The sequence below is a fragment of the Pyrenophora tritici-repentis genome, chromosome 1 (assembly GCF_003171515.1).
Source record: "Pyrenophora tritici-repentis strain M4 chromosome 1, whole genome shotgun sequence".
In the NCBI taxonomy this organism is placed as follows: domain Eukaryota; kingdom Fungi; phylum Ascomycota; class Dothideomycetes; order Pleosporales; family Pleosporaceae; genus Pyrenophora; species Pyrenophora tritici-repentis.
In genome coordinates this window covers 3,140,155-3,167,394 of record NC_089390.1, presented here as the reverse complement: position 1 = coordinate 3,167,394, position 27,240 = coordinate 3,140,155, and the positions used below count along the sequence as shown (strand labels likewise).

At 52.8% G+C, this 27,240-nt stretch overlaps 10 protein-coding genes across 10 annotated transcripts; 6 read left to right on the top strand and 4 right to left on the bottom strand.

Annotated features, from left to right (window-relative positions):
• Positions 1 to 1,403: 1,403 nt before the first annotated feature.
• On the top strand, positions 1,404 to 2,630 carry PtrM4_012550 (Herpes-BLLF1 multi-domain protein; the record flags this gene model as incomplete). The annotated part of the gene is made up of 1 exon (XM_001931192.1): positions 1,404 to 2,630. The coding sequence occupies one exon, from the start codon at positions 1,404 to 1,406 to the stop codon at positions 2,628 to 2,630; it is 1,227 nt and encodes a 408-aa protein (XP_001931227.1).
• Positions 2,631 to 4,413: 1,783 nt separating this feature from the next.
• PtrM4_012540 (uncharacterized protein) lies at positions 4,414 to 4,560 on the top strand (the record flags this gene model as incomplete). The annotated part of the gene is made up of 1 exon (XM_066103058.1): positions 4,414 to 4,560. One exon carries the CDS (start codon positions 4,414 to 4,416, stop codon positions 4,558 to 4,560), a length of 147 nt encoding a protein of 48 aa, XP_065965260.1.
• A 2,366-nt stretch (positions 4,561 to 6,926) lies between these two features.
• Positions 6,927 to 10,362, bottom strand: PtrM4_012530 (importin subunit beta-5; the record flags this gene model as incomplete). Its single annotated transcript, XM_066103057.1, has 4 exons — positions 6,927 to 7,297; positions 7,444 to 7,565; positions 7,718 to 9,498; positions 9,553 to 10,362. 4 exons carry the CDS (start codon positions 10,360 to 10,362, stop codon positions 6,927 to 6,929), a joined length of 3,084 nt encoding a protein of 1,027 aa, XP_065965259.1.
• Positions 10,363 to 11,174: 812 nt separating this feature from the next.
• PtrM4_012520 (HORMA multi-domain protein) lies at positions 11,175 to 12,191 on the top strand (the record flags this gene model as incomplete). The annotated part of the gene is made up of 1 exon (XM_066103056.1): positions 11,175 to 12,191. One exon carries the CDS (start codon positions 11,175 to 11,177, stop codon positions 12,189 to 12,191), a length of 1,017 nt encoding a protein of 338 aa, XP_065965258.1.
• Positions 12,192 to 12,381: 190 nt separating this feature from the next.
• Positions 12,382 to 15,238, bottom strand: PtrM4_012510 (IBR domain containing protein; the record flags this gene model as incomplete). Its single annotated transcript, XM_066103055.1, has 5 exons — positions 12,382 to 12,796; positions 13,011 to 13,352; positions 13,402 to 14,050; positions 14,106 to 14,362; positions 14,847 to 15,238. 5 exons carry the CDS (start codon positions 15,236 to 15,238, stop codon positions 12,382 to 12,384), a joined length of 2,055 nt encoding a protein of 684 aa, XP_065965257.1.
• A 1,283-nt stretch (positions 15,239 to 16,521) lies between these two features.
• PtrM4_012500 (uncharacterized protein) lies at positions 16,522 to 18,122 on the top strand (the record flags this gene model as incomplete). The annotated part of the gene is made up of 3 exons (XM_001931187.2): positions 16,522 to 17,004; positions 17,049 to 17,749; positions 18,011 to 18,122. The coding sequence occupies 3 exons, from the start codon at positions 16,522 to 16,524 to the stop codon at positions 18,120 to 18,122; spliced, it is 1,296 nt and encodes a 431-aa protein (XP_001931222.2).
• Positions 18,123 to 20,032: 1,910 nt separating this feature from the next.
• On the top strand, positions 20,033 to 21,781 carry PtrM4_012490 (ThrC, Threonine synthase; the record flags this gene model as incomplete). Its single annotated transcript, XM_001931186.2, has 3 exons — positions 20,033 to 20,089; positions 20,151 to 20,741; positions 20,789 to 21,781. The coding sequence occupies 3 exons, from the start codon at positions 20,033 to 20,035 to the stop codon at positions 21,779 to 21,781; spliced, it is 1,641 nt and encodes a 546-aa protein (XP_001931221.1).
• A 144-nt stretch (positions 21,782 to 21,925) lies between these two features.
• PtrM4_012480 (MmsB, 3-hydroxyisobutyrate dehydrogenase and related beta-hydroxyacid dehydrogenase) lies at positions 21,926 to 22,975 on the bottom strand (the record flags this gene model as incomplete). The annotated part of the gene is made up of 2 exons (XM_066103054.1): positions 21,926 to 22,690; positions 22,754 to 22,975. 2 exons carry the CDS (start codon positions 22,973 to 22,975, stop codon positions 21,926 to 21,928), a joined length of 987 nt encoding a protein of 328 aa, XP_065965256.1.
• A 372-nt stretch (positions 22,976 to 23,347) lies between these two features.
• PtrM4_012470 (Leo1 domain containing protein) lies at positions 23,348 to 24,783 on the bottom strand (the record flags this gene model as incomplete). Its single annotated transcript, XM_066103053.1, has 3 exons — positions 23,348 to 23,484; positions 23,584 to 24,563; positions 24,617 to 24,783. The coding sequence occupies 3 exons, from the start codon at positions 24,781 to 24,783 to the stop codon at positions 23,348 to 23,350; spliced, it is 1,284 nt and encodes a 427-aa protein (XP_065965255.1).
• Positions 24,784 to 25,205: 422 nt separating this feature from the next.
• Positions 25,206 to 26,520, top strand: PtrM4_012460 (Mob1-phocein multi-domain protein; the record flags this gene model as incomplete). Its single annotated transcript, XM_001931183.2, has 3 exons — positions 25,206 to 25,228; positions 25,448 to 25,761; positions 25,814 to 26,520. 3 exons carry the CDS (start codon positions 25,206 to 25,208, stop codon positions 26,518 to 26,520), a joined length of 1,044 nt encoding a protein of 347 aa, XP_001931218.1.
• Between the last annotated feature and the right edge of the window lie 720 nt (positions 26,521 to 27,240).

The window sequence follows — 27,240 nt, the reverse complement described above, 5'->3', positions numbered from 1 at the left end:
CAAGTGTAAGAAGCCTTCGCTTGGTGAGGAGGCGGTCGAGCAAAGTGTTGCAGATCTAGGAAGCTATATGCGTGTGCGGTATGTGGACGGTCACTGCAGCAGGCCTGGCATGGCATGGTACGACTGGCATGAGGTTGTGTGGTGCGCCGGTGCCAGGAGGTGCTCGCAGCCAGCGAGCACAGGCAGCATGGGCCGTCTTACAGTATTGCATCCTCGCTGCAGCGAGCCGCGAGTCCGTCGTGCCCAACGACGGACGAGAGTACGTACGTGTTGGGCAGAGGGGAGCAAAAAGTTTGGTGCGGTGCAGGGCGCGCAGTCTGCACCATCTGACGAAGGTTCAGTTCGGCAGCAAACGAAACGCAGTGGGTGCAGTGACATTCGCGCTGCGTCGAAAGGCGATGCTGCACGGCATTGTGGCACAGCAAATGAAGGGAATCCAGTGTAGTGTAGTGGGTGGGCGCCAAGGATTACGGGTATATGGCGGGCAACATGTGTTTCCAATATTACCCTTAGCCACCCAAAACAGAACAAATATAAAACAGGCTTGGGCGCAATGCCGTTCCGCTCGCCGCAGGCATCCAGAGGGTCGTCAGGCAGCAACGCGAGAGGAAAAAAAAAGCTTACGCGCCCTGATAGAGAAGACGGGTGTGGCAGTGGCAGTGACAGTGACAGTGGGCAGACTTGGTTGAAGAGTCACAGTAGGTCCCGAAGGACGTGTGTGTGTGTGTGTGTGTGTGTGCTGGTAATAGGTAGTGGGTAGAGAGTGGGTGGTAGGAAGGTTCGGGGGCCAGTTAGCCTCCCAGCGGCGTGTGGGCAAAAATATGGACAGGCCAGGAGGCACTGCATGTCAATCTGACCCGTAGATGAGGGTAGCTATGCGGCCGGCCGGGGCCCCCCTGGCGTGCACGCTAGTCAGTGAACGGCGTGACAGGGGACGGCATTAGGGTGTAATGGGCATCCACCGTGGTCCGCGCGCGGAAAGAGCGAAAGCGGGCTCGGTCTCAAAAGCAGGCGCAGCCCGCCGTCGCTTCCTCTGTTGCGCACTCGAAATCCACCAACCCATTACCAAGCATTCCAGACGTTCCGTCTACTCTTCGATTAGGATCCGTCACACTGGATCCTTCTGGCATACTCTAGCACTTGAAAGACTCTCCACCAAATGTGCAGTAGACAGGCCCGGATTTCCCTTTTCCTCCCCTCGGTCGCTGCTCCACCACACACTACCACTTACCAACGCCAACGAAGACACACGTCTGCTTGCCACACGCCCAGGTGAAGCAGTCACCACTCGGGCTCCTCCCCCCATCGAAACTTAGCACACGGACTCGTCTCCGCGTGCTTGCCCATCGTCACCCTCACCATCGCACAGGATTTCGCAAATTCGCGACTCCAACCCCACCAACATGTACGCACCACAGTATCCGACTCCTCCCCCGGGCTACATGCCCTACGACTACCACCGCACGACGCCGCCCATGTCGCCCGGCCCCGGTGCCAGCTACTACTCGCCGCGTCACGCGCCCCAGATGGCAACCCCGCGAGGCAGCCCCAAGGTGCAAGCCCACACTCGCCGCGCATCGCACGCCGTACCACCAAACTACTCGTACCAGCCCACACCTCGTGGAGGGGCCATGCCTCAGTATGGTGCCGCAGATCCGCGCACGTATGCTACGCCGAGAGGCACCCCCGAATTTGTAAGTCATTTTGGTTACAGTCCTCCACGTCGGCATCGCCGCGACTCAGACGCCCAGCCTCTCAAGCGCAGCAATCGCGAGAGGCAGCGTCGTCCGTCGCAGTCGGCCCGCTACGTCCATACCAAAGTTGTCTATGACGACCAAGGCTTCGGCTACGAACGCGAATACGCCTATGATGACTACGAGTACCCACCGCCGCCGTACGAACAGTATGCGCGCAACGACATGTACGGACGGGATGCTGATCGATATTGTCATGATCAGGTCCCCATCTATGAGCCAGAGCCAAAGTCAAACCGCCCACGCCGCGCCTCCGCCTCGACCCGGCAGCCTGCCGCTTCCCCGAAGAAGCCCACCGCACCACCAAAGTCCAGCCCCAAGGCCACCGAAGAAGATGCGCGCCGCGCTGGCATCCCCGCCGGTTACTCGTACAAGAACTGGGACCCCACCGAGGAGCCCATCATGCTTCTCGGATCCGTCTTCGATGCCAACTCGCTCGGCAAGTGGATCTACGACTGGACCGTCTTCCACTACGGCCCCGCCACCCCCCTTGCTGAGATGGCAGGTGAGCTTTGGCTCCTCCTGATCCAGCTCGCCGGCAAAGTCAAGAGGGCCGACGAGACGATGCCCAAGATCCGCAAGAAGGAGAACCATGAAATGGTCGAGGACTTCCTCGAGAGCGGAGAGCGTCTCTGGGTCCGCTTCGCCAAGCTCCTCAAGGTGTGTGAGGACTACATGTGGAAGGCGGCCAAGAAGGAGAGCGGCCAAACCAAGCCCGTCTCCATGGGCAAGAACAGCGGCAAGGAGTTTGTCGAGTCCATCTTCGGTCGCGACCGAGAACTTGAAAAGACGGAGAAGCTCATGACGGGCATGCGCCTCTGGTCTATGCGTTTCGACGCAAACTGCGAAGACATTCTTCGCTATCCATCCGCTTAGGATTCCCTTTGTTCTATACCTGGACGCTTTGGCGCCGGCGTTTTTTGTCTTGGTATACCCTTTCCATTGCCGTCATTGCTTTGAGCATCATTTGATCTTACCGCGAGATACCCTTTCTTGCCGTTTCTAATCGTTAATCTTGCTGCATCTTCTTAGCTCTGGACGACTGTATTTGTACAACATTATTGGGTTTCACACATTGGGTGGGTCATGGGAAAAAGTTTGCTTTCTTCTATGATATCCCCCTTTCTTTCTCTTACTCTTTTCGGATTGCTATCATCAGGTTTACTTTTTGTTTTCATGCATGGTGTTCAGGTTGGGTGTCTGGTACTGGGATACCACATTGTCTTCTAGGTTGTCTACTAGATTTGGGAGATCTCTACACATTTCCATCAGCAGACGGTACCTCACGGTCAAAACTAGTATACCCGCATACCACTCTATTACTCTATCAATTTATTAGCTACTACCGAAATCTTGTCCTTGTGTACCTGCAGCCGCGTGACTCATTCTGTGACCCCCCAATCAAACCATAATTGTCGCGTTTGCACAGTCGGATAAGATAGTTTTGACGGCGACACTTGGGCCGGTAGCCCCTGCGTCGAGCACACATGGTATCTGAGACACATACTAGCCTTATCGCACCTCAGATCAGTCTCGGACACCTGCTTTTGCGTCTCCAACAATTTCACATGCTGCTACACCCTCTTTGCGCGTTTTCAGCCCCCAGGCAGCTGTTGCACTGTGACTCGTAGGCTCATCACAGTCATGTTGTGAATCAGCAGAAGGCGTTACAGCCAACCAGCGCTTGCAGGTCGGTTGCCACCAAATGATTGGCCGCGTCTGCTTATTGCTCAGCCTTACCATAGAAGAGGCGCTGCGCATACAAGTCTGCTGCATGTGCGGCGAAAGAAGCAAAGTGCTTGCTTGCTTTTGCTTTTTGCCCGTGATAGTGGCGGTGGCGGAAAGACCTGGCCACGCCAATACCGGCGGTACGATGGCATCAGCGTACCAGTACCCTTTTAACCCGGGTGCGCGAAAAATGGCGGTCATGATAGTCCGGAGCATGTGGTGCACAGGCCGTTTTGTGGTTGCCTTGTGTGGTAAAGGCTGAGGCATGGGGAAAGGAAGACTTTCCCCAAGAGCAGCTCAAAGCGTGTTGATAGAGTGTTGCGACAATGGACATGACATGTTCGTCTCGCAAGATGCTGGGCGCAACCAAAGTTGGGCAGCAATAACGAATGAGCGGACTGCTAAACGGTCCGTACGGCGAGACAAGAGAAAGTGGTTCCAGAGGCCACCTATGCGGCTCTACTTTCCGCTCCCGCCCATTTCAGCCTCCCTCCCCCTCTCCCTCCTCCCTTGGCTTGGTGCGGCGTGGAGATTAGGAGGCGTCGCAGTCCCCTGGGCCGGTTATATTGTCAGCCGCGTGTCCAGGGCATCCTTACCCGGTGGACAGGCAGCAGTTTGTTTGATGTCGCAGGCTGCATCATTGCGTTTTGCGATCGACAGGCACCGAGCAGCCCCCGCCTCCCCCCCGGAGAGGCATGAGGTTTCACAACCTGTCTTGACGGCGAATTCCAGAGACTACGGGCTTCCGCTACTGCGCACCTGGGCAACATGGCGCGTGTCACCAGCTGGAGTGTGCCCGTTAGACGGCATTGGCGTCGAGTGCATTCACTATGCAAATCGCCTAGGCTTGCAGGTACAATATCTACCTACGTACCTGGCCATGGTCCCACGACGCTTGCAGATGACCTTCCAGCGGGCGGACCCAGCAAACATGTCTACTTCAGGACTCTACTCCGTCCCAGCGGGTCGTATCTGGTGCTACGACCACTCCATGGGCGAGTACGTACCGTACTTATATAGGCAGCTCTGCCTGAAATCCCATGGGAGCGCACTCAGGAGCGGGTCCGGGGTACACTGACACCCCGTGAACTTGATTTTGCACTTGCACTTGCACTCGCACTCTACCTGCAGTTCATGCAAGCCTGGACTTCCGACACGGGCCTCGTCCCCCAACCACGGTTGGTACTGGCACTGGTCGGTGTTTCGAAACGCGTGGCCGGTGCGAAGGTGCATGAACCGTCGTCTTTGCGCACACACCCCGGCAACTCCCTCAACCAAGCAAGCGAAGCGAACTCGGCCGTCATGACGAAAGGTGCGCCCCGCCTGCACCTCGCAACTCCACCCCGTGCATTGTACCCCGCACTTGGACTCGGCGAGTACCGCCACCGCCTTTGCCTATGTCACCGTGAGGCCACTTCCAACCATCTTCCTGGCTGCTTGGGACCGAAGCAAATGTTATTATCCATACATATTATCGACATGAGGGGTACGTCGGAGACTTTGGTCACAACATCGCCGTCGGCCCATGCCGCCACATCATTCATGCTGTGTGAGCATCGAGATTCCGCCTACCTGTCTTCTTCGGAATCCGCCGAAGCCTCTCAGTCACCTGTGTGGTACGCAAGCGCTGGCTGCAGTGTGGTGAGGGCTTGTGTGGAGGGGTAGACATGGCCGACAGAGACATGCCACGTCTATGCGCCCGATGGCCTTTCCACTCCCCAACATTGACGAATGAGAGGCCCGGTCTTGGCCGTCGTGGGCGCAGTCAGCTGTGTCTCTTGTTTTGCTCTGGAGGGTGGGCTCGGGCTGCAAAAGTGTGAATGCCAACTTACTCTCCGTCTGGCGTCGTTGGCCGTGTCCACCAAAAGCGACGACATTTGCACATGTTCTTCGGCAAAGCAGGACGGCCCACGTGCAAGTTATTACTGAGATGCATGTTGGCGTCTTGCCAACGTCAAGTATTACACCCTCAGACCACAACTCGCAACATCACGGCGTCAAATACGTCACCACCATGGGTACCTACCAGTACGCATCAGTCTTGCCAGTAGCCCGACTAGCAACATCGCACCAAATCTCGATCCGGAGCAACCCATCAAACAGGTTCCATCGCTCCTCCACGTGCCTGTCCGCTGGTCTTGTCCTCAGCGCTATCACTTCGCATAAGCGCCTGCAATACCATCACCCCGCCATCAACCATTTTGCGCCCCATCATCTTCCCCTCTCTCGATAGCACTTCCAGATTCCATCAACGGATGCGCTATCGACATCGGTATCGGCAGCGTCGAAACAGACCCCTCGTATGTGCCCATCTATCCCTTATCCATTTATTCCTAGGACGTGAACTGCATGCACTGCGCATGCGAACACCCTTCTAGTCGTTTACTATTTCAAGCGTTGCCATGCAGTAGCGTTGTGTCTTCGGGGTTTTAAAGCGGCTTACGTACAGGACGTTGTATTGAACTATGCCTCATGGGGTTGTAAAGGAATTGCGTCGTGTGGTTGCACAACATGCAAGGGCGTAGTCAGCATGTTATACAGCTCGTGACCTCCTGCTTTGTGCAGCTGAGAAGCTGACAAGTTTCGTGTAGCTTCCGCATCGTTTTGCTTTATTTCGAGGACTGCAACTCACTTAGCACGAGCTGCAAACATATCCACAATCAACGGGCATCTATGAGCAAGGGGCTGCCTACATAATCGCATAATATGTCCATTGTTCATCCTGGGGACCATGGTGTTAGATATTGGCATCTTTGTTGGTAATTCCATTGTCAAAGGACAGTAGAAAGTGGCCAGGCCTCTGATAATCCACAACTATGCTAAAGTCCTCTCACTCAATCCCTACGCCTCCTCCGCTTTGACCCAAACCTTCCGCCTCGATACCATCCTCCCATGCAATACCTCAAAGACCTCCTTCCCCAAGACGGCCGCCCATGAATCTGACCGCACGATGATGTACAGAGAATACCACTCTATGGCCGCCCTCCTTCACACCCACCCCAATCACCTGGAGCAAATTCACGAAAAACGTTCCAGAAACCTACTTCTCCCTCTGCAATTTCATAACCATGGACAACGTAATGCCAGACCCTATCCAGTTCAGCCCTGAACTAGCACAACTCCACAAAACCAGTGTTTCTCCAACGGGGAAAACGGAAATCGCTACAACATTCACAGTTCGATTTGGCATCTTCATCTGTTTTCCATACCGTGATACACCAGTGTATGGCCCAATTTCACAAGCCGAGGGTTTGTCCCACTTTCTTCACTTTATGAATACTATTCCACCTCGCTGCAATCTATCCAAGTACAACGGTGAGAGACCCCATACCAAAACGTGTCCGCGTCGAAGCGGGCGCTGATATTGATTGATTAACCATCTATTATAGCCTGATGACTTCCGCGTTACATTCTGCAAGACTATGCACATGAATCCCCTTTACACTATGCAGCACTGTCTCGCAGGCGCTGCTGCTCCTCTTCGGTGAGCTGATTGAATTCCTCGGGGAAGCCCTGTGTTGTAGCAGCACGTTTGAAGAAATCGATCAAGAATCCCTGTGTCTCATCGTCGCGTTGACGACCGCTACCTCCAGGCTCTTCCGCTGCGAAAGCCATAAGTTGTTCCCTACTAAAGCCACTTCCAAGGTCGACAAATGGATTTGGTTCATCTTCCCATTCACCGTCGTCTGAGGCCTCATCGGCAAGCTCGGCGGCAGCGGCGGCGTCAAGGGGTGCACCTGAGGCTGATTGAAGCTCGACAATAAGGACCTTGAGGATCTTGAGGGGTGCAGGCACTATGGTATATTTGTCAGGATCTGATCTCAATGTCAGTGTGTGGATAAACCCGAGCGGGATTCGCAGCACTGCGTTGAGTGGTGGCGCAGCGGCCTACAAATATGCTCCACAACATGAAGATCACTGTGGAGGATCTGGAATTTTGTAGAAGACTGGCAAAACTCACTGGCTTTCGCACGACTCCTAGTCATGATTCGGCCGTCGGTATTTGGTATCAAGTCACCCTGAACTTGTACCTGCGCAACTCGAGGATCTTTTAAGTCGTATAGTTTCGATAGGGCAATGACACTAGAAGAAATGTCAGTGGTCATTCGTTGACGATTGCTGTAACCAGTGGAAGGGATTTCAACAAGTGATATCCTTCCTCTGGCCGCCTCCCCAGAAGCCTACGCAGCTCGGCTTGGTCTGCTGCATCAAATTCCAAAGACAGCGTTACGTACTTTTGCCGAATCTCGTCGTAGCCGGCGAAGTTGATCGAGTTCTCGAGCCATTTCGCCAATACGACTTGCAGACCATTCTGGCCTTCAATATCCTGACTTGCTAGGAAGTCTACGACTTCGGAAGCATGATTCAAACTCAATCGCGCAAACACAAGTGTCAGACTCTGGATGAACTGTGCCTGTTTTGCCTGAGCAAGACGAACTGCAACACTGCGCAGAAGCTGCTCCAAGTATGGTCCAAGTCGCTCATGACCGGCCTTCTCCACTACCTCGGCAGCAAGGGCACCGACTTCGCCCGCCGCATGGTCACTGCATGAAGAGAGCAGACGGGAAACAATGAACAGGGTAACCTCAAGGCCCGCTTTACCGGTATCATCACGCCATTCAAAGAGCTGTTGGTGATCATGCGAGATGATATTCTTCACCGCAGTCGTGGCAGACTTGAGCAACTCTTCGTCACTAGAGCCCAAGAGAAGTCGCGTAAGCTTCGGCATAGTCGTAGCGACAAAGCCGGCAGGAAGCGGCTCTGGACCATGTTCAGCAAGAACGGCAAGGAGATCTGCAGCAAAGTTACAGAGAGCATTCTCCTCAGTCAAACTGCCGACGTCGAAAGCACCCGTGAGTGACGGAAGGACCCTCGCACACAGCTGGACGTATGCATCTCCACCCATTCGCGCAATGGTCTCTGTTACTTCTTCAAATGCCTCGACGACCAACATTGTTAGTTGAAAGTTATTAGCTTGATGACTGGCAACCCGGAAGAGAGTATCAAGACCGTTGTCGGTAATGCAAATACGGGTGTCGATGAGAATAGCATCTCTGAGAGTCTCGACCAGGGTGATCATCAGATCGTCGCTGTCATTGAGTTCCGACATATCTTGAGCGGCGAGGTAGTTACTGATAGCCAGGATGATGGGGCTTTGGAGAGGTTGGGTAACTCCGTGTGGAAGGGCTTGGAGGTAGTATTGGAGAGCTCGAATGCAAGAAACTTGCACAACGTCCGACTCATCGGATGGAATAGCCTGTAGAGAGGCCTCAAGGAAAGATGTAGCGAGTTGTTGTAGAGCATCACCGGAAGTTCTTGTCAGGCTTCCAGCAACAAGATAGCCTCTTGCTCGAAGGAATGCATCGGGTTGTTGCATAGCATAGCGAATGAAATCCACGTAGCCACTGGCGGCCTCTGGCCCGATCTGCTTATCCACATCCTGAAAGTCGCCCAATAGCTGATTGAGAACGTAAAGCGCAGCTTCCTTGGCCTTCCAGCCCTCGGACCCGGAGTAGAGCGCCCTTGTGTATGTCAACAGACCATTGACGGTGGGTTCTGTGAGCCACTCTCCAAGCTTGATAACAAGATCACCACACGCCGTTCGAGGCGTGTAGTTGGCAGTGACACTGGTTTCCTCGCTGAGGAAGATATTTACATCAACATCCCAAAGCCCTTCCTCCTCGGTTGTGATTTGCGCATACGCCACGGCTAGCTTCATGACCTGGGTGACCCAAGAGTTCTCCGGTGTCTGGTTTTGGAGTTCCTGCTCGAGTTGTGCGCGAACTGGAGGTGCTCGCAGACAGGCCTGCATAAAGTCAAGCTCCTCAAGGATGAGAAAGTCCAGCGTATATGGCAGTCCGTCGGCGTCCTCCAGTCTACTTTGGCGGTCCTCTTGTATGTACATGAGCGAGTATGCCGACTCGAGCAAGGAGAGCTCTTGCCAAGTAGCTTGGAAGAGAATAAGACTCTGCGGTGTGAGAATGGCAGGGAAGACGGAGCGAATGCGCATAAGGACCTGTCAAATGCTTAGTATTGCGAAAGACGACATGTTGCATTCGTCTCGACCTACCTTGACTACCTGTAGCTTGAAGGCAATTTGTCCTTTGTAAAATATAGCGTTGGGCGCATCGTGTTCTTCCTCATCGAGAGAGGGCGGGTCCGGTAGCCTTGCATTCAGAACATTGATGAAGAAGGGAATCCAGTCTTTCAGCACCTCGTCGGCAAAATTCTTGACCATGGCCTTGTGATCCTCCAACACCATCTCTAGTATATCGAAGCAGCCGTGGAAAACTTTGCAAGCCAAGGCCCTCAACGTCGGCTTCCTCTGGTCATTGATGGCCACATCGTATAGTTGCTTGATCATCTGAGGCGCTATGCTGAAGAAGGTGGTCTCGTTGAACGAATCCTCGACCAGCTCGCCAAGGAGCCTGAGAGCGCCATGTAGCTGGCCATCAGTCGCGTTGGGTATCAGCGTAAGGAGAGTTTCGAGCAATTCGGGCCATTCGATGGGATAATCGGCAATTGCAATCTTGCTAACTACGAGGCCGGCCGCGGCCTTGAGCTTACGGTCGAGCTCGTCTCTTGTAGCAAGAGCGAGCAGCTGTTGCCGTAATATGGCCTTGTTTTCCTCTGTAACCAGCGCCTGTCCCTTCCATTCGTCGAGGCTGTCACTCCATCCTGCCAGTACGAGACTCTTCAGATACAGTAGGGCGGCCTGCCGGATGTTGAGAGGTACGCTGTCGTGGCAGGCGATGCCAATGAGGCCTAACGGAAGCTCCTGGTGGCCATAGAGTGAAAGAAGCTGCTGCTCAGCTTGCTTGCGGGTATCCTCTTGAGCGGTTTGGGTTGCGGACAACAGTTGGACTAGTTGGTCCTCCATGGTCAAACGTGGGGCATGCGCGTATAGAGCTTAGTCGGCACGTCTAGCGCTACCCAACACGGGTGGAAAGGAAATATACGATTGTTGACGCGTTTGTTGATGGGTGCGGCTGAGCGATCTGTCTCGTGCGAAAAAGAACGCGCCCGGAGATGCGGGGCAATTCCGTCGACTTCACCTTTGGGTAGTGGGGTGGCTAAGCGGAGGCTTTGACTGAGGCAAGCAATATGCGCAACCGACGACGGCTGAGTATCCTCAGTATAGGCTTCAATTGGAGATGGATGTAGGAATGGCAGCTGTTTTACAGTAAGGCAAGCGGCAGCCGATGACTATACGCCGCCCCTCTTCTAGATGAAGGACGCTGCTTTTTTTCCGGTCAGTGGGAGGCGCGACGGCCCCATGTTGTAAGCAAGCAAGAATCATCAACCACTCTCACGCTGTGATCCTCAACAATGCCAGGGGCAACCCGAACTGCATACGCGATACACCTGCGATACCGATCAGCTACTCTGGTACGGCTTCCGGCTTTGAGATATGCAACCACCTGGGTGACATGGAATACCTGACACCCTAGTATACAGGAATCGTTGTAGGCGCCAGACATGCCTATTAGGGATACAATCCTGGGATTTACCTACACTGTCGCTGTCAAGTACGTTCTGTCGCCCAGGTGCAACTATCGATAGCCTAGCTCGCTTGACACGCGACGAGACGCGCCTGCGTCATCGTCACCACGACCGAGTTCACGAAACACAGTACAAGGCACCGAAGCGCATACAAATCAGTGATAGCGTGACACAGCTATACTACCCGTGATGGTGCCAACCTACTTCGAAAACGTGAATCACTTCACCACCTTCCTCATAGCCTACACGCATACGCTCCTCTATCTCCGCGCCATCTACCCGCGCACCTCCTTCGTCCATTCACGCTTCCACAACACGCCCGTCTACCAATCGCGGCACCCGCTCGTTTGTGAATGGATAGCCGATGCCGTCACTGCTGTGCGCGAAGAGCTCTTGAATGGAAGCGTGTCAAGGCTCGCCATTGTGATATTCAACTACAAGGCGGGGAAGCAGGGCGCCATGGTAAATGCCAGGATAATGGAGAGGTATATGTTCGACGTCAGTACTTTTCCGGTCATCGATAAAGATGATCAGAACATGGAGATTATGTGGAAGGGCGAAGGAACACCCGACGGATCTGATGACGAAGAGGGTGACGAAGAAGGTGACGAAGAGGGCGACAAAGAGGGCGACAAAGAGGGTGACGAAGAGGGCGATGAAGAGAATAACGAAGAGAACAACAAAAAGAACAACAAAGAGGAGGAAGAAGAGGACGAAGAAGAGGACCACGAAGAGTGTGAAGAAGAGGACAACGAAGAGGATGACGACGGAGTCATGAGAGAACCAAGGGAAAAAGAACTAGATTCATATGTCGATGTCGACCTCTCTGAGCAGTTCCGCGCTGCTTTGCTTGCATTGACTAATCGCACATCAGTCCTCGCTCCTCTACCGCCGAGTTGCTCGTTCAATATTAGTATGGAGCTCAAGGATGAGAGAAACATTGATCCGCCGATTAGACATCTACAGCCCTGGATTCCAGCCCAACCTAGCTTGCAGAAGATGGGTAGAAACGAGGACGAGGCTGTCGAAGTAGGGCGACAGAAAGGCAAGGAAGGAGTCGATCTGGGCGGTGTCCGGGTAACACCAATATGTAGTGTAGAGGCTGGTGTACTCAGATTCGAGACATGGGTAGAAGAAGGCAAAGCCAAGTTTGAAAGTAGAAAAGGAAGCAGTACCAAGATAAGCTTTACCAGCTCAACGAAATAATGCTCAAACGTTCTTGGAGATGGGAATGGCTATTATCATTATGCTGACTAAGGGTATCAAGAACGCTTCGTGGATGATCCCATGTGCATATGTTCACCCTTTGCGTTAATGATGCGCTACGTGTCATGTTCTGCCTAACCCATGAACATCCTAAAATAAGAGAAGATAGTAGCGAGTTACATAGAAGACACTACCTTCGACGCGCCCTAGTAGCAAGGGCAGCTCTTCGCCGCACCCGTTCGACTAGCATTTGGGCCTCGACCCCGACCCTGGCCTCCAGTTGTAATTGACGAGCTGCCTCTTGTACACCTAGTGCCTGTTCTACTCGTAGTTGTTGAAGTCCAAGTGCTCGCTGTGCTTCTAGTGCTGCCCGCTGTGCTTCCAGTGCTTCTAGACCCTCATGCCGAATATGGTCCATGTTCATCAGCCCGAGCCGCATTTCATAAGCTTGGTTATCCAGAAGTCGAAGCGGACGTTGTCGAGCCTCATAATCTTGCACTTCTACAGGCCCAGGATTGTCTGGGCGGCCAGGAAGACGACGATTAGCTTGTCCTGCGCCAAACACGCCGGGAAGTAAGTTCCAGAGAGCATCTGCGGCTCTAGGTCTAACAAATGTGGTTAGGTGGATGATACAAATTACAATGCGGGCAAGGCGCAGCCAAATGACCGGGAAAGACTTGCGGATGCTGTCGTAGTAGTGGAGCAGCAACAAAATAGTTGGCGGGTCGAGCGGGATAGACAGGGCGGTGAAAATAGAAAGGATGGAAAGGGAAACCAAGGTCAGGTGCCGGAATGGGTGCTGGGCGGGGGTGTACGTACTGAACTGCTGGTGGGGGTTGAACTGGCGCGCCCGCCGCCTGAGGAGGCAGAGGGAAGCGTCTCAGCTCATCACCAATCATGTGATAAGGGAAGCGCTGTGCTTGAGCCAAAGCTTGACCTTTACGTGCATCTTCTGCTTGTTTGACCCGATCTGACACTTTAACCATCAGATCAGCATCAGATAGACCTGGATTGTCGGCGCGGACTTTGGCCATGGCATCTTCAGCCGCTTTTTTGACTTCCTGTTCGTGACGGTCTTCGACATTCTCATGAAGAGGACATTTTCCTGCCTGAACATCACCGAAGTGGTTGTAGTCGGTCACGTTCTTCGAACAGACGTAGCTGATTTTGAGTCAGTCAATGGGCTTACATATGTTTTGGGGATACTTACCACTGCATATTCCTGCAATGCGTGCATGCCATCTTATTGCACCCATGTTCCTTGATGAAAGGGTGCTTGCATTTGTTGCAGTGTCTTATCAGAGCTGCAGACATTGCCTCTTCAACGATGTGTCGGAGGGTGATCTGACCATCCTTCTTGAATTCTTCGCAACTGAGAGGGATGTGAGACTCTTTTTCGCAGAGTCGGCAGCTCGTTTTACCGCACTTGGCATTCTGGCAACGGAATTCCTTGTCGACCTCCACCGGAAGGCACTCCATTTTGAAATCGCAGAATGGGCACTCAGAGAGAAAGTCCAAACCTGCGGCTGCAAGGTCCTCCCGCTGCTGCAGATTCTCCAGTCGCTCAAACGTCTTGTCGCTCAGAACCTCTTGTAGTTGTCGCCGTGAGAACGTTCCATTGCAGTTCTCGACTCCAAAACATTTTGGTCTGCAGCGGGATTCCCCAAGTTGCGTCTCGATCTGCCGGCGGGGACACTCCATGCAATAGAAGTGAACTGTATCACCATTACAACTGATCATGCGGTTAAGAGGAACATCATCGAAACAGCATGCGCATTCGCCCATCTGGTTGTTCATTCGCGCTTGTTGCAGATTGACCTCCTCGGCCTCTTCTGCCTCTTGGGCCTTGCGGCGTTTAGCTGTCATGAATTAGTACTAATGGGACCTTGAGATCATGTTTGCCGTTGGACTTACCAGTCTCTAGTTCAACCTTTTTCTTTGCTGCGTGCAATTCTTTGGGTAATTGGCTGCCTTGGTTGATCAACTCAAGCTCAACGCCGCGCTTGTTGCGTGATTTTCCGTTCTTACGAAAGCTGTTCGCAACACGTCCGTAGTTGCGCACTTGCTTTTCAAGTACTCCGTAAGCTTTGAATAGTGTCTTTTGCTCTCCAAGGATGTTTGTAAGATGCCGCACGGGCACGAAGAGGAATTCGTCTTTGAGTAGTTCTGTTCTGTAAAGGGCGATGTCAGTACATGTAGGAAGACAAGGGGCAGAGAATAATGCAGAAGTGATGGGTTAACTATGCGATGCACTACTGCTATTACGGTATTGCTGAGTAGGCTCGCGCTGGCTTGTTATCGAAACACTATCATCATGACAGCCGTTTAGCAACGTGTTAGAAAGCACAGTTGAAGTTACACCTTGAATAACAGCTGCGCTGCTAGACCACAAGACGAACCAGTCACGCATTTCGCATGGCATACTTGCAGGAAATAGGTACTTACGCGTCATGTTCGTACCCACCAATCTCCGGGTCACGCTCAGCCGTCTCATAGTCGATTAAGGCGTCCTCGTCTTCATCGTCCCTCTTTCTCTTCTTGCTCTTCGCCTCTTCCGATTCCTTGGGATATGGATCGCCCTCAAGGATTTCGGTGAGAAGATGTTCACATCGAGCCATTGTTCGCGTGGCGTCTGTCGTCTTCTCATGTATCAACTGGAGGACATAATCCGCTGAGATATCTGGCAACACACTCAGAACCAGCTGTAAACAACCTGCCCCGGTAACCAATGCATCAGCGTCATTCCAGTCAGGCGCTTGTGCATTCGGCTGCGGTGGCTCATCATCATCTACCACAATAGGATCCGATGGCGGGACGTCAATGTCTGGAATACCAGTCAAATCGATCAACTCGTGGCCATGTTCGTATAACTGTGCGTGAAGGTTTCCTAGAGGCTCCTCCAGATCTGGGTACTCATCCGCAAAGTCTACATCAGATTGTGCGTCGAAGAAGTCTAGCTCATGCCTTGCGAAGCCCTCGTCTTCAGACTCACTATCGGAGAGTAGATCGATGACTTCATGCTCGATGTTGATACCAGGTCGCGCCATTGAATTGGCTTTACTACTGCTGACTCTTTTAGGGGATGTCGAGCGTTGTGCAGGGTCGTGGCAGTGGAAAGGCTGTGTTGGCAATATGGCGACCACGGACTTTGTGTCGAGACTGCACTGAGAGCGATTGACTGTAAGTGGTGTTGAGTGTGCCAGTTGCGACGGAGGCAATAAACATTAATACGAATCTAGTTGGCCAAACGGAAAAGTGGAAAGGCCACAAAAGGCGCGCAAGCGCGTGGGTTGACGTGAACCGGACCAGCTCAATTCACGTGTTGCAGCCTTGTCCACTCACCCAGTCTACTCTCTGCGGGCTTTTACGGACCGGCGGATCCTAGCTGTCGAAGAAGAAGCAGAGCAAAGGACAGGAGTGACAGTGGCGTTGTGCTGCAGGTCACGGCGACGAGTATGTTACAAAGTGCGTGAGCCCGCGTGTCGGAACCGCGTGCGGAACGGGCAATGGCGTCGCGCAGTGAGTGAGAGAGCGGAGCTGCAGCTGTTCCACAACACCACATATCAACCAAAAGTCCAACTGCAGAGCCGTCAGCCTTCAGAACAGAGTCCGCATGTCGTGCCGAAGGAATGCTAGGCCGCTTTTAGGGCTGGAGACGAGCGTCTCGCCGACAACGACGGGATAGTTCGTTGGTTCCGCTAACTAGCGTTCATCCACCACTAACCAGTTTGTCACGACCCCGGAGGCCTGCGCACCCGTCGCACAGCTATGGAGAAAAACAACAGTTGTGATATGCCACTTGGGAACATTACCGATGGTCATGAGAAGTGGGTGGGTCATGATACGCGGAAGTTGTGCCTTGCTGCCTGGCCTCATGCATGATATGAGGCTACTCGCCTGTTGGACACCCGCACATGACGCATGGTGAGCACCTGAAACCTTGCTCGCTTTCCCACGGCATATCTCGGGCCGCGACCGTCGCGATGTAGTCCTGAAGTGCCTTTGTGGGGAGACGGGGTCACCTATAAGAGACCGGGGCAGTTCGCAGGGTGGAGTAACGAGGGGCCTGTTAGACAACAAAGAGATGTAGGTATTGACTGCATTTCTATACCTACTCTGTTTCTTATCACTGGCAAGCGACATGGACTAACTATCGTACGTAGCCCTGACCCACTCTCTGCTCTTCATTGCATCGACCTTACTACTTGATCTGGAAATACCGTAAGCCAAGTATATGTCCGCCACGCCCTACGACAAGTGTTAAACTACAAGTCAATTCTACAAGAGTGGCGCTGCACCCCAACCAAAGTCCAATTTCCAGACAGCAATCATGGCTATATCCGAGCTCAAAAAGGGCGATGCTCCTTCTCTGGCACTTGTTCATCCCACCGAAGCCGAAAAGCAGATCCAATTCAACCTCAATGGAGCCGAATGGTGCGGCGCTCTCACACTCCCAGCCTATATTCGGCGTGAAGCCCACCTTGCCCAGACCACTTTGACTCGCGACGGTGGGATCTCATACTGGATGTTGGTGGACACCTCATTGCCCAACAATCCTTTCGACCCCAAGTCCGGCACAAGGCTACCATTGGCAAGCTGCGAAACCTACCGGAAGAAGGCACTTGTGTGGCAGAATGGTGTTCTCAAAGAAGTCATCTGTCATGGTGTTGGCAGTGTGTACTGCGCGAACCATTTGCGGAAACGCGGATATGCACAGAGGATGATAACGGAGCTATCAAAGGTGATTAGAACGTACCAGACAGAGGAGGGGCTCGAGTGCATGTTCTCGGTGCTATACTCTGACATTGGAAAAGTGAGCAATCCTACTGCACTATTGCCTGTTGCTAACAGAAATAGAAATTTTACAAAAGCTTTGGTTGGGAGCCGTTCACCTCATCACACATATCTCTCCCTCTCACCACAGCCCAGGACACAAGCTGTCTACCGGTCGCCCGACCATTGTACGCAGAAGACTTGGAGGAGCTTTGCAGTACCGACATCGCCTCTCTCCGGCAGAGCCTAAAGTCGCGACCAAAGGGTAGCAAGACGGCTGTCGCTCTAATCCCCAATCTCGAGACCATACAATGGCACCACGCTCGCGAGGAGTTTGTGGGAAATGAGCTACATGGTAAGAGACCGAAGATAAAGGGAGCAATTGTCGGTACAGAGAAGGGCAAGCGCATTTGGTGTTACTGGACGCGCATGTGGTACAACCCGAACCCCGCTGAAACAAAGGGCAACACACTTCACATTCTGCGGTTGGTCGTTGAGGACAATGGCGGAGAAGGTTCTTCGAATGACATGGCTAATGGTTCGGGCAACGGTCAAGAAGCTGCTATTGCCGCCTTGATGGCCATGGCGCAGCGTGAGGCTCAGGCGTGGAAGATGGAGCATGTGGAGATGTGGGCACCCACGCCAGTCGCGCTGGCCGCAGCTAAGAAGCTAGACCCAGATGTCCAGGTCGTCCACAGGGATGTTGAGAGCATCGCATGCCTGCAATGGTTTCCGGAGCATGATGGTTCTGCTGCTGACGAGATTGAGTGGATTGGAATTGAAAAGTACGTGTGGTGTTGAGCGCCGCACGAGTGTTAGCCATGCTACCAAGGTGCGATTAGATGTAGACACAGAAATCGATACCGTCTATCATGAAGGGGCCGCAGAACCATTGATCGCGTGCTTGTCACCGTGAACGTTTCATGCCCTGCGTTCTCGTTTGGTGGATTTGAAGTTGAAAATTTCTTCCTCAACCGACTGGCATGCCAGAAGGGTTAATGAAAAAAAAAGGCCTGTCAGATTGCCATCAACATCCTGCCTTCCAGTGCGACCGAAGTCGCAACCAGTCAGCTGAAGATCATCGCCACGCTCGCCGAAGCAATCGTAATAAGGCCTCACTCCGGGATATCGAAGCTGAAAGTCATCAACCAGGATTAGGATTCTGTGGCTACTTAGAGTAACTCAGAAGAGGATGCATACTAAAGAAATGATTCTATGAAGTCTGCGCGCTGTTAGCATGGCTGTAAAATGTAGGGGGGACTGGGGGGACTTGCATGATCGTATGAAGAAGAGAAATTGGGGGCGGCGACGCTGCAGCTTTTATCTCGAGTGTGAGCGCGCCAAGACGCTAGACGCACAGACGTAAAAGTGCAAACTTTGCGGCTCTGTGCGGTTGGCAGCGAAAATTTGCTTCCGGGGTTCTACCGGACCCGCAGTACTGCCGGGCAGGTACCGGTACGCCGAGCACAACTCGTAGTAGGTGGTTATTCACTGCGCCATGTGGTTGTGCACTACATCATTGCGTTTACAGGCAGCTTTCAAGCTCAGCATGTTCTTTATTCGGTAGTCGCAATGCTTGGATTATCGGATTATACGTGGCATACATGGTGGAAAGCCTCCACGGTATGTTAAAAAGATACAAATCGACTGGCTCATAGTAGAGCCTGAATGTGTTCATCGTACTCTACGTCCAACGACTATCACGAGCCTCGCCGATATCCAGCGCTGTTGGAGTCTCGAATGGTATGGACCGGCGAACGTCCCACTTCAACATCACCACCATGACGCATGTCACGAAGCTCGAGGCGCAAAGAGGTACGCTGCTTGCGCCGATGGTGGAGCCTGAATGACCTCGGCGTACCTTTACTTTCACAAGATTGAGAAAGTTGCCGATTGAACACGACATTTTACCGGACGAGTATGTATACTCTGAGCGCAGAAATGCAGCATTGGCTACTCATCCAGAATTTTGGTTGTCAAGGTGGGTTTGTGGATTTGTACCAGACTGACCAGCCAACCGGAGTATGTAATACTGGGCTGTATGATTCCACGGTAACGGAGCTCCCAACTAAACCTCCGCTTTTGTGTAGCCTGTATGGTCTCACAGTACTTTCGTTACACACACATTACGATGATACGTTGAAGTACGACTACCTCTACCATGGGCATGGCGTGTATGCAATATCAAGTCATAGTACTCTTCTGGCACATGTCTGGTTCATTTCGTTGAATGGACACATCAGCTTTCGTTTGGACTTTATCTGAGGATCTTGGCCGCCGTGTCCAAATCTAAGGTCCCTCGCAATTCAATGTGCAGACAAGGCTTGATGCATGTTGTTGCTATAAGTTCTCAGACTTGCTGGATGTCACCAAGTCTTGTCTATCTCTAGTGACTCACGGCAACGACAACACCAAAACCAAAATCGAAAGTAAAACTAAGATATTCTTGCTACGATGCTGGCACACCTGGGCATGTATCTTTCATGGAAATCAATTAACTAGCGCTAAAATGCAATGCTCTTCGTCTCTTTTCCTAGCATATTGAGGTCATCACTCGGGAACGATACCCGTGATGCTATGTCTAGGTGGCTAGAGACATTCGATCATGAAACCCAAGAACGACTCTATTACATCTGACTACTTGCGTCACTGCAAGTCGCGAGCATGGACGAACGGCGTGTGTAGGGCCGACATCGCCGCATGCAGGAACAGCGGCCTGGCGGGGTCCGATGTTCGCGGAGCAGCAGAGCACTCCGTTGAGTCCGGCACTCCGATTGACTCCAACACTGCGCTGAAGACCTCATCATCTTATTCAGTTGGCAGATATTCTGTATGAGTTTGTAAGGATGCTACCGTTCAACAAGCAGGCGTGTAAGCCCACGTGAATGTGTGCTAGATTGTGGGAGGTAAAAACGTAGTTACTTGAGTCACGAGCGATCCCGGAGCTTACTATATAACATTTTCCCCACGGGGACCATTGCCTCACGTTGTTGTCGATACACACCAACGCCTCACTATTCCTTGGTATCACTTGCTGTCACGTATAATATTGGATAGCAGTACACGTCATGTCTTCGCACACAGCATCGCAACGGTACCTGAGTACCCGGGGAGGATCTTATGATGTAGGAAGACCGGGCGCATTGAAGCCTCGACAGACGCCAATCACATGCTGACGCAGTACAGTTCTCTTTCGAAGACGTTGTTCTTAAGGGCCTGGCGTCAGACGGCGGCCTCTTCATCCCCGAAGAAATCCCTACGCTGCCTGACGACTGGGCGTCCAAGTGGAAAGACCTCTCGTTCGAAGACCTCGCATTCGAAATCTTCTCCCTCTACATCTCATCGTCCGAGATCCCCTCCGCAGACCTCAAAGACATCATTCATCGCAGTTACTCCACATTCCGCGCCAAGGACGTTGCGCCCACCGTTCCGCTCGACCCGAAGAAGAACATACACTTGCTAGAGTTGTTCCACGGACCAACATTCGCTTTCAAGGATGTCGCGTTGCAATTCTTGGGTAACCTGTTCGAGTACTTTCTCGTCCGCAAGAATGAGGGCAAGACCGGACGAGACAGGGAGCATCTGACCGTCATCGGCGCAACAAGTGGTGACACCGGCTCAGCAGCCATCTACGGTCTACGTGGGAAGAAGGATGTGTCTGTCTTTATCATGTTCCCGCATGGCAAGGTCAGCCCGATCCAGGAGGCGCAGATGACGACGGTCATGGATGCCAATGTGCACAACTTGGCCGTGGACGGCACATTCGACGATTGCCAGGTATGCATAGATCGGACATCATGACGGAATCCTACTAACATATCCAGGACTTTTTAAAAGAACTCTTTGCCGACCCAGACATCAACGGGACGCACCGTCTCGCCGCCGTAAACTCCATCAACTGGGCGCGTATCCTTGCGCAGATCACATACTATTTCTACTCCTACTTCAGCCTCGTCAAGAGCGAGTCTTTCCTCCCAGCCTCCGCTGTTCGCTTCGTCGTACCTACGGGAAACTTCGGCGATATTCTTGCCGGCTTCTTTGCAAAGCGCATGGGCCTGCCGGTTGAGAAGCTGGTCATAGCCACAAACGCAAACGACATTCTGCAACGCTTCTGGGAATCCGGCAAGTACGAGAAGCACGCTGTGCACGGTGCGCAAGCTGAAGGCGGGATTCCCGAAGATGGTGCCAAGGCACACGCGAGCGGAGTCAAGGAAACGTTGAGTCCGGCAATGGACGTTCTTGTGGCGTCCAATTTTGAAAGACTGCTCTGGTTCCTGTCGTACGATGTATACAGCTCAAACTCTGACGCAGTATCACAACGAAGGAGTCAGGCGGGTGACCACGTACGGAATTGGCTCAACGACTTAAAGTCAAAGGGCGGCTTTTCGGTCGATAAGCAGATTCTGGAAGCAGCACAGGCCGACTTTGTATCGTATCGTGTCAGCGACGAGGAGACCATCGACACCATCAAGTACGTGTTCAACGCAGAGTCATCAAAGAGCTACGTCCTGGACCCCCACTCTGCCATTGGCATTGCAGCAACGCTTCGTTCAGTTGAGGTAGCGAAGCCTCCACCTACACATCATATCGCGCTTGCGACGGCACACCCAGCCAAGTTTGCGAATGCGGTAGAACTCGCACTCCCAGAGCACAAGGAGTACTTCCATGAGAAGGTCTTGCCTGTTGAGTTCAAGGGACTCGAGGACAAGCCACGTAGAGTAAGCCACGTCAAGAAGTCGGAAGGCTTTGAAGGCATACGCAAGGTTGTTGTTGCGGAAGTAGAAGCAGAACGACAAGCCGCGGAAAATGGTGCATAGTATACGGTGAGGAAGGATCAGAGTACGTTTTCGTCGCTTTGGCGTGGATCAAAAGGCTATAATCAACAATCTCCTTTGGGACTCCGCATTCGGAGAGAAAGCACACATGCATAGATAGAGGGTATCAAATCCATACCAACACACTTACTTTTTCTCACTCTTCGCATCCCCATCCCGTTCCTTGACCATATCCGTTGCAAACTCCAATCCAGCCCTCCTCCTCACAACACCGAATACACTACTACTATCACACCGTCTGCCCTTGTCTTCCCCATACTTCCTAGCCTCCTCCGCTGCCTCAAGATACATCTCCCCAATCCCCAACCTCATCCCTTGCTCCCTCGCAATCCCCACCCCATGTCCTACATCCTTAATTCCCAGCTCTAATCTCGACGTCGGCACTTCTCCCTTGGGCGGATAATACGCACCACCCGTAAGCCTCTTACTAACACCCAGCGCATAGTCTCCGAAATTCTGCGCCACAAGATCCTCCAGCACCGCAGCCGGCAGCCCTGTTCTAGCAGCCAATGTATGCGCTTCACTGAGCAACATCATCAGACCTGCGGTAATCAAGTTACTCGTTGTTTTCAGCAGTAGGGCTTGTGAGGGCTCTGGGCCAACTCGTATTACGCTGCGCGCTATCACGCCGGTTAGGAAGGGGGAGACGAGGTCAATGGCGGTAGGTGGACCTGCGATGGCGATGAGGAGGTTTCCGGATACGGCAAGGGGTGTGGCCCCGAAGACGGGGGAGGAGAGGTATGTTACTTTTACTTTTGAAAGTTGCTGGACTATGGATGATGAGGTGGACGGGTGGACGGTGGTGGTGTCTAGGATTATTTTGCCATCCAGAGTAGGGTTGCTGGCGAGGAGTGTGGTTACTATGGATTGGAGGACGGTGTCGTCGCTGACCTTTTGGTAGCGTTGGTATGTTGTCTGTTTTCATGTAGGGACGAGGGATGATGAATTTCTTACAGAGATGAAGATTATATCGCACTGTTGAAATAAATCCACGATAGAGGAACTTGGGACGGCACCGTTGACTTTTAGCGTGTCGCCCCGAGAGAGAGTGCGGTTCCAGTATTTTAGGGGTGGGAGGATTTGTTGGGTTATGTAGTTTTGCATGTTGGTTGCCATTGCGAGACCCATTGATCCCAGACCAATCCATCCTAGTCGTAGTTCTTTGGGCAAACTCATTTTGGGAAACTGTTGGATATGGAGTAGTTGACAGGATGTACAATAAAGATGTGAAGACGTGCAAACGTGACTCAACACTTTGTAGCCTATACACGAATCAAGCATGCATTGCACTAGCGTGAATTAGGTAAGTGAATAACCGGATATTCAAGGAAATATGGTGTTTGTGAGAAGACGTTACAGCAGTCAGTCATGGTTTTAGGCGCACGTGAAATAGTCAATGGCTCCGCATAGGACTTGTCCATTTTTCGAAATGATGAAACTAGTTGATGATACATGTGTGAAGATAGATCAAACTCCGGGCTATGCTAACACCCAATCACCAGATCGGGTCTTTTCTTTGTCTGAATTGTCAGTGCTAGATGGTGAATCCTACTCTTCATCTTCGTCGTCGTCAACCACACGTCTCCGCTTCGTACGACTGACCACAACGTCGTCATCGTCGTCATCGTCTGCTGCTGCTGCTGCACCGCCCCTTCCCCTCTTCGGACTGGCCCTGATGCCTTCATCTGGGTCATCGTCGTCGTCAACGATCTCTGGTTCCTCGTCACTAGCAGCGATGAAGTCATCCTCCTCGTCATAGTCATCCTCGCGGTTCCTTCTCGGACCACCGTAGTCTTCGTCATCGCTCCAATCACGCCGTAAGCCTCCCTTCTTTGCTTGTTGTTTTCGGGCTGGACGGTCTTCCAGTCCATCGATATCGAGACCACCTGCGCCGCGACCGCCCGTTCGACCCATGGTGCGATTTGCACGTTCGGCCTGGCGCGCTTCGTGCTTCTCGCGGGCGCGCAGTTGTCGCTGCTTCTCTTTGAATGTGGCTTCTTCGCGCTGGCGGCGGAGCTCTGGGTCCTCGTCCACGTTGATGAAGGATATGGCTTGGTCGGCCTCGTCGCGGCCCTTTGACGCAACCTTGGCAAGGTCATTCTGTAACTTTTCCAGGGCGGCGTCTTTTGTGTTCGCGGCGGGTACAACGCTGAGATGTGCGGTAAGCTTGTTAGTAACACGCATGACGTTTGCTTCCTCATATGGCGCGACCAGGTATGTGTAGCTCTCCTTCTTGGAACTCTTCTTGGCACCGTTCTTGTCCTCTTTGATAGCCGTCGGCGTAGGTATCTTCGGGTTAATCTGCGGCGGGGCTAAGGTGGTTGCGTCAATGTCGTATTGGACGGTTGGGTCGCTCGCAAGTTGGAGAGTAAGGGAGCCGTCTGACCACCTCAGAATGCGCGCGTTGGACTGCAAAAGGGCATTGTTAGAGGGCGAGCGCCGCCATCGGACAGTAGTCATGGCAGTGTGATAGGCGGAGAAGTGTTCGGAGGCAGAAACCTTGGAGTGGTGGTCGGTGGTGGGCGGTTGGAATGTCTTGTGATCAAACGCCTTGTCTTCGAATGAGAGAAAGCGCGGGACTTTGAGCAGATAGAGCTCGTTGTCGGTGGGCTCGGGAATGGCATGTCGCGCGAGGTCTGCGTCCATATACGCAAACGTCTGCTGCTCAGTCTCCTCCAGAGCTTCTGGTGCTCTGACACGGTCTGTCCGTCCCTCATCGTCGCCCGAATCAAGCTCGGCATCGTCTAGCTTGCGGCTCTCCTCACTAAAACACGTCAGTTGGCTACCAGGTATTGCAATCAATATATAGCGACGTACGCGGGCGCATCGTCTGCTACGTCGCCGTCGCCAAAGAGATCGTCGTCGTCGAGGCCATTCTCTTCGACTGTGTTCAGCGGCGTGCCCTCATCGGCCTCCCCAGCAGTTGTCGCCTGGCCATTGACATCGTCATCAGAAAGTGCTGGGTCGAGTCCCGCGTCAGACATGGTCGCGGCAGATGTGGAGCTTCTTGTGCGCTGGTAGGTCGAGCACGGTAGTCGTATCGTGTCGTGTCGTGTCGTGGCGTGGTGTGGAGATGTCAGCGACGCGACCAAGCGCACAGTGGTCCCGTGATTGGCAGTGTCGACAATGTCAAGGTAAAAGCGACGCGCCAGGGCAATTAGATGGCTTCCTTGGACTTTGGTGATGGACCAGAACAATGAAGGGCGCTACTCCACATTCGGCAGTAGCGCCCTGCCCCTTCTCGGTGCAGCCCTTGGGAGAGTGGGCCCAAAAAGCGTGCCCGCTTGAGACGTATCACCAACATCCTCCTCCTCTATCCTCTTGCGTACCTCGAAGCCGGCCTCTTTAGGTGCATAGAACGCCTCCACCTCGTAGCCCCCGCACGGAATAGCCAGAAACGCAAATCATGGCCTCTTTCTTCGCGAACGTGTAAGTTGCTTGGCACATGCTGCCCTTCCTCAAATGCTCGCGCTTCCCTCCACCCCAGTCAGCCACCCTATATGTTTCATACCTCTTCTGCATAGCGTCTCACGATTTCCCTTCGTGATATGCACGTTGCGCCGGCTTCACTGTGCCGTATCCCCGTGTTATAATTCGCCGCCTCGACACTCTTACATCTGTCTTCTCATCTAACAACTCCGCGAATAGTCGCCAAGGATTAGCTGGACGATCCAGCAAGGGCCAACAAGGACAAGGCAAAGGAGGCTCGCCATCACCAACAACCCAATACGCCAGTTCACCAACTTCTCAGCAGCAGCAAGGACAGCCACCTATGCCTCACTCCCCCGCCTTGTCGTCGGCCATGTCGTTCGAAAGTGCTCCGGACGGGTCCGTGCCCGGGACACGCAGACCGCCTTTCTTCTTCCGCGAAGAGTACTCCAACCTGATTGTCAAGGGCAACTTTATGACCTTGGCTGCAAAGCCGAAGCTTGTTGAAGAAGGCGAATGGCTTGCACATCAAGGTAGGCGTCCGACATGCTGCATCTGATTGCCCCAAGCTGAGCATGTGACCAGTTGTCGAGCAGTACAGGCTGCTGGAGCAAATGATTGAAATCATCAAGACAGTAGATGACAAGACAAGCAAGCCCGTCTGCAACCCAGATGTCTGTCCTACCATGTCTGCCAGTGGTCACACATACACGTGGTTAGACAACAACAAGAAGCCCATCAAGATTCCCGCAATCCAATACATCAACCTCGTGCAGAAGTGGATTGTTGGCAAGATCAACGATCCAAACATCTTCCCTACAGACACAACAGCCGTCTCCATTGGCGCATCGACATATGCGTCTGGTTCCATGACACCCAATGCCACCCCGCAGCCCCTCCCACCCACCAACATCAACGCCCCCGCCTCGCAGCTCGCCGGACGCGACTGGCTCGGAAAATCCTCGGGCTTCCCCGAAACTTTTGAGGGAGATATCAAGAGCATCTACCGTCAGATGATGCGATGCTACGCCCATATTTACCACGGCCACTGGCTGGACCCCTTCTGGAACGTGAGCGCATACAAGGAGCTCAACACTTGCTTCATTCACTTCATCAACGTCGGCAAGCTCTTCAACCTCATCGGCGACAAGGAAATTGAGCCCATGCAGCCGCTCGTCGACCTCTGGGCTGAGAAGGGCTTGCTGCCGCCAATTACTGGAGGTGCAGCTGCACCAAAGGAGAATGTACCTCCCAGGAGCTCGGGAGGACCGCCTGCTGGTTCTGCGTCTTGAACATGAAAGCTTGAACTTGTGATATTGAAATCTTGTCTGGTAACAAAACATGGGGAGGCGCCATTTGATATGGAGCAACTAGAACAGCAAGCTGTAAACATTTTCTCGCCTTGCATAGGTAGCATGAAGGGTTTGGACGTGAGAGTTTGGGCGTTTTTTTTTGATATATTTTATGATTGGCGATGTGTACGCATGCATGGTGGTAGTATGCAAAATGAAACTTGAACCATGACATGCTTGTGTGCCGGTAGCCTTATTATGAGGTGCAATTATGGTCATGGTTGAGGGTTTATTGAGGCCTGCGGATCTTTCGGGCCTGCTTTCACCCTGCATGAGCCCATGATAAAAAAGTCATCCCGAGCATTTCTCGACTTGGTTGTGATCTACCGAGGGAGGCGCGGACTTTGGATAGCCTGCTCAGGTGTGAAGACGGCGCCAGGTCTGGGGTCTGGAGCTACACCACCGACTAGGCCGCCACGTCAAAAGCGGAGTGTGAACCGGATGGCTGCCTAAGCTGATCACGTTCCTCTTCGAGTTTCACAGTTTCACAGTTTCACAGTTGCACAACCAACAAAGTCACTGACAAACGCACAATAAATCACACAGTCCCCTACAAAGACCATCGAGTATAAAAAGAGGCTCAAATTTGATAGTACCATGTAAAGCAACCAGAGAACTGTTTTCTCAACGATCCCAGAAACGCAATGTCATAGTACTTCA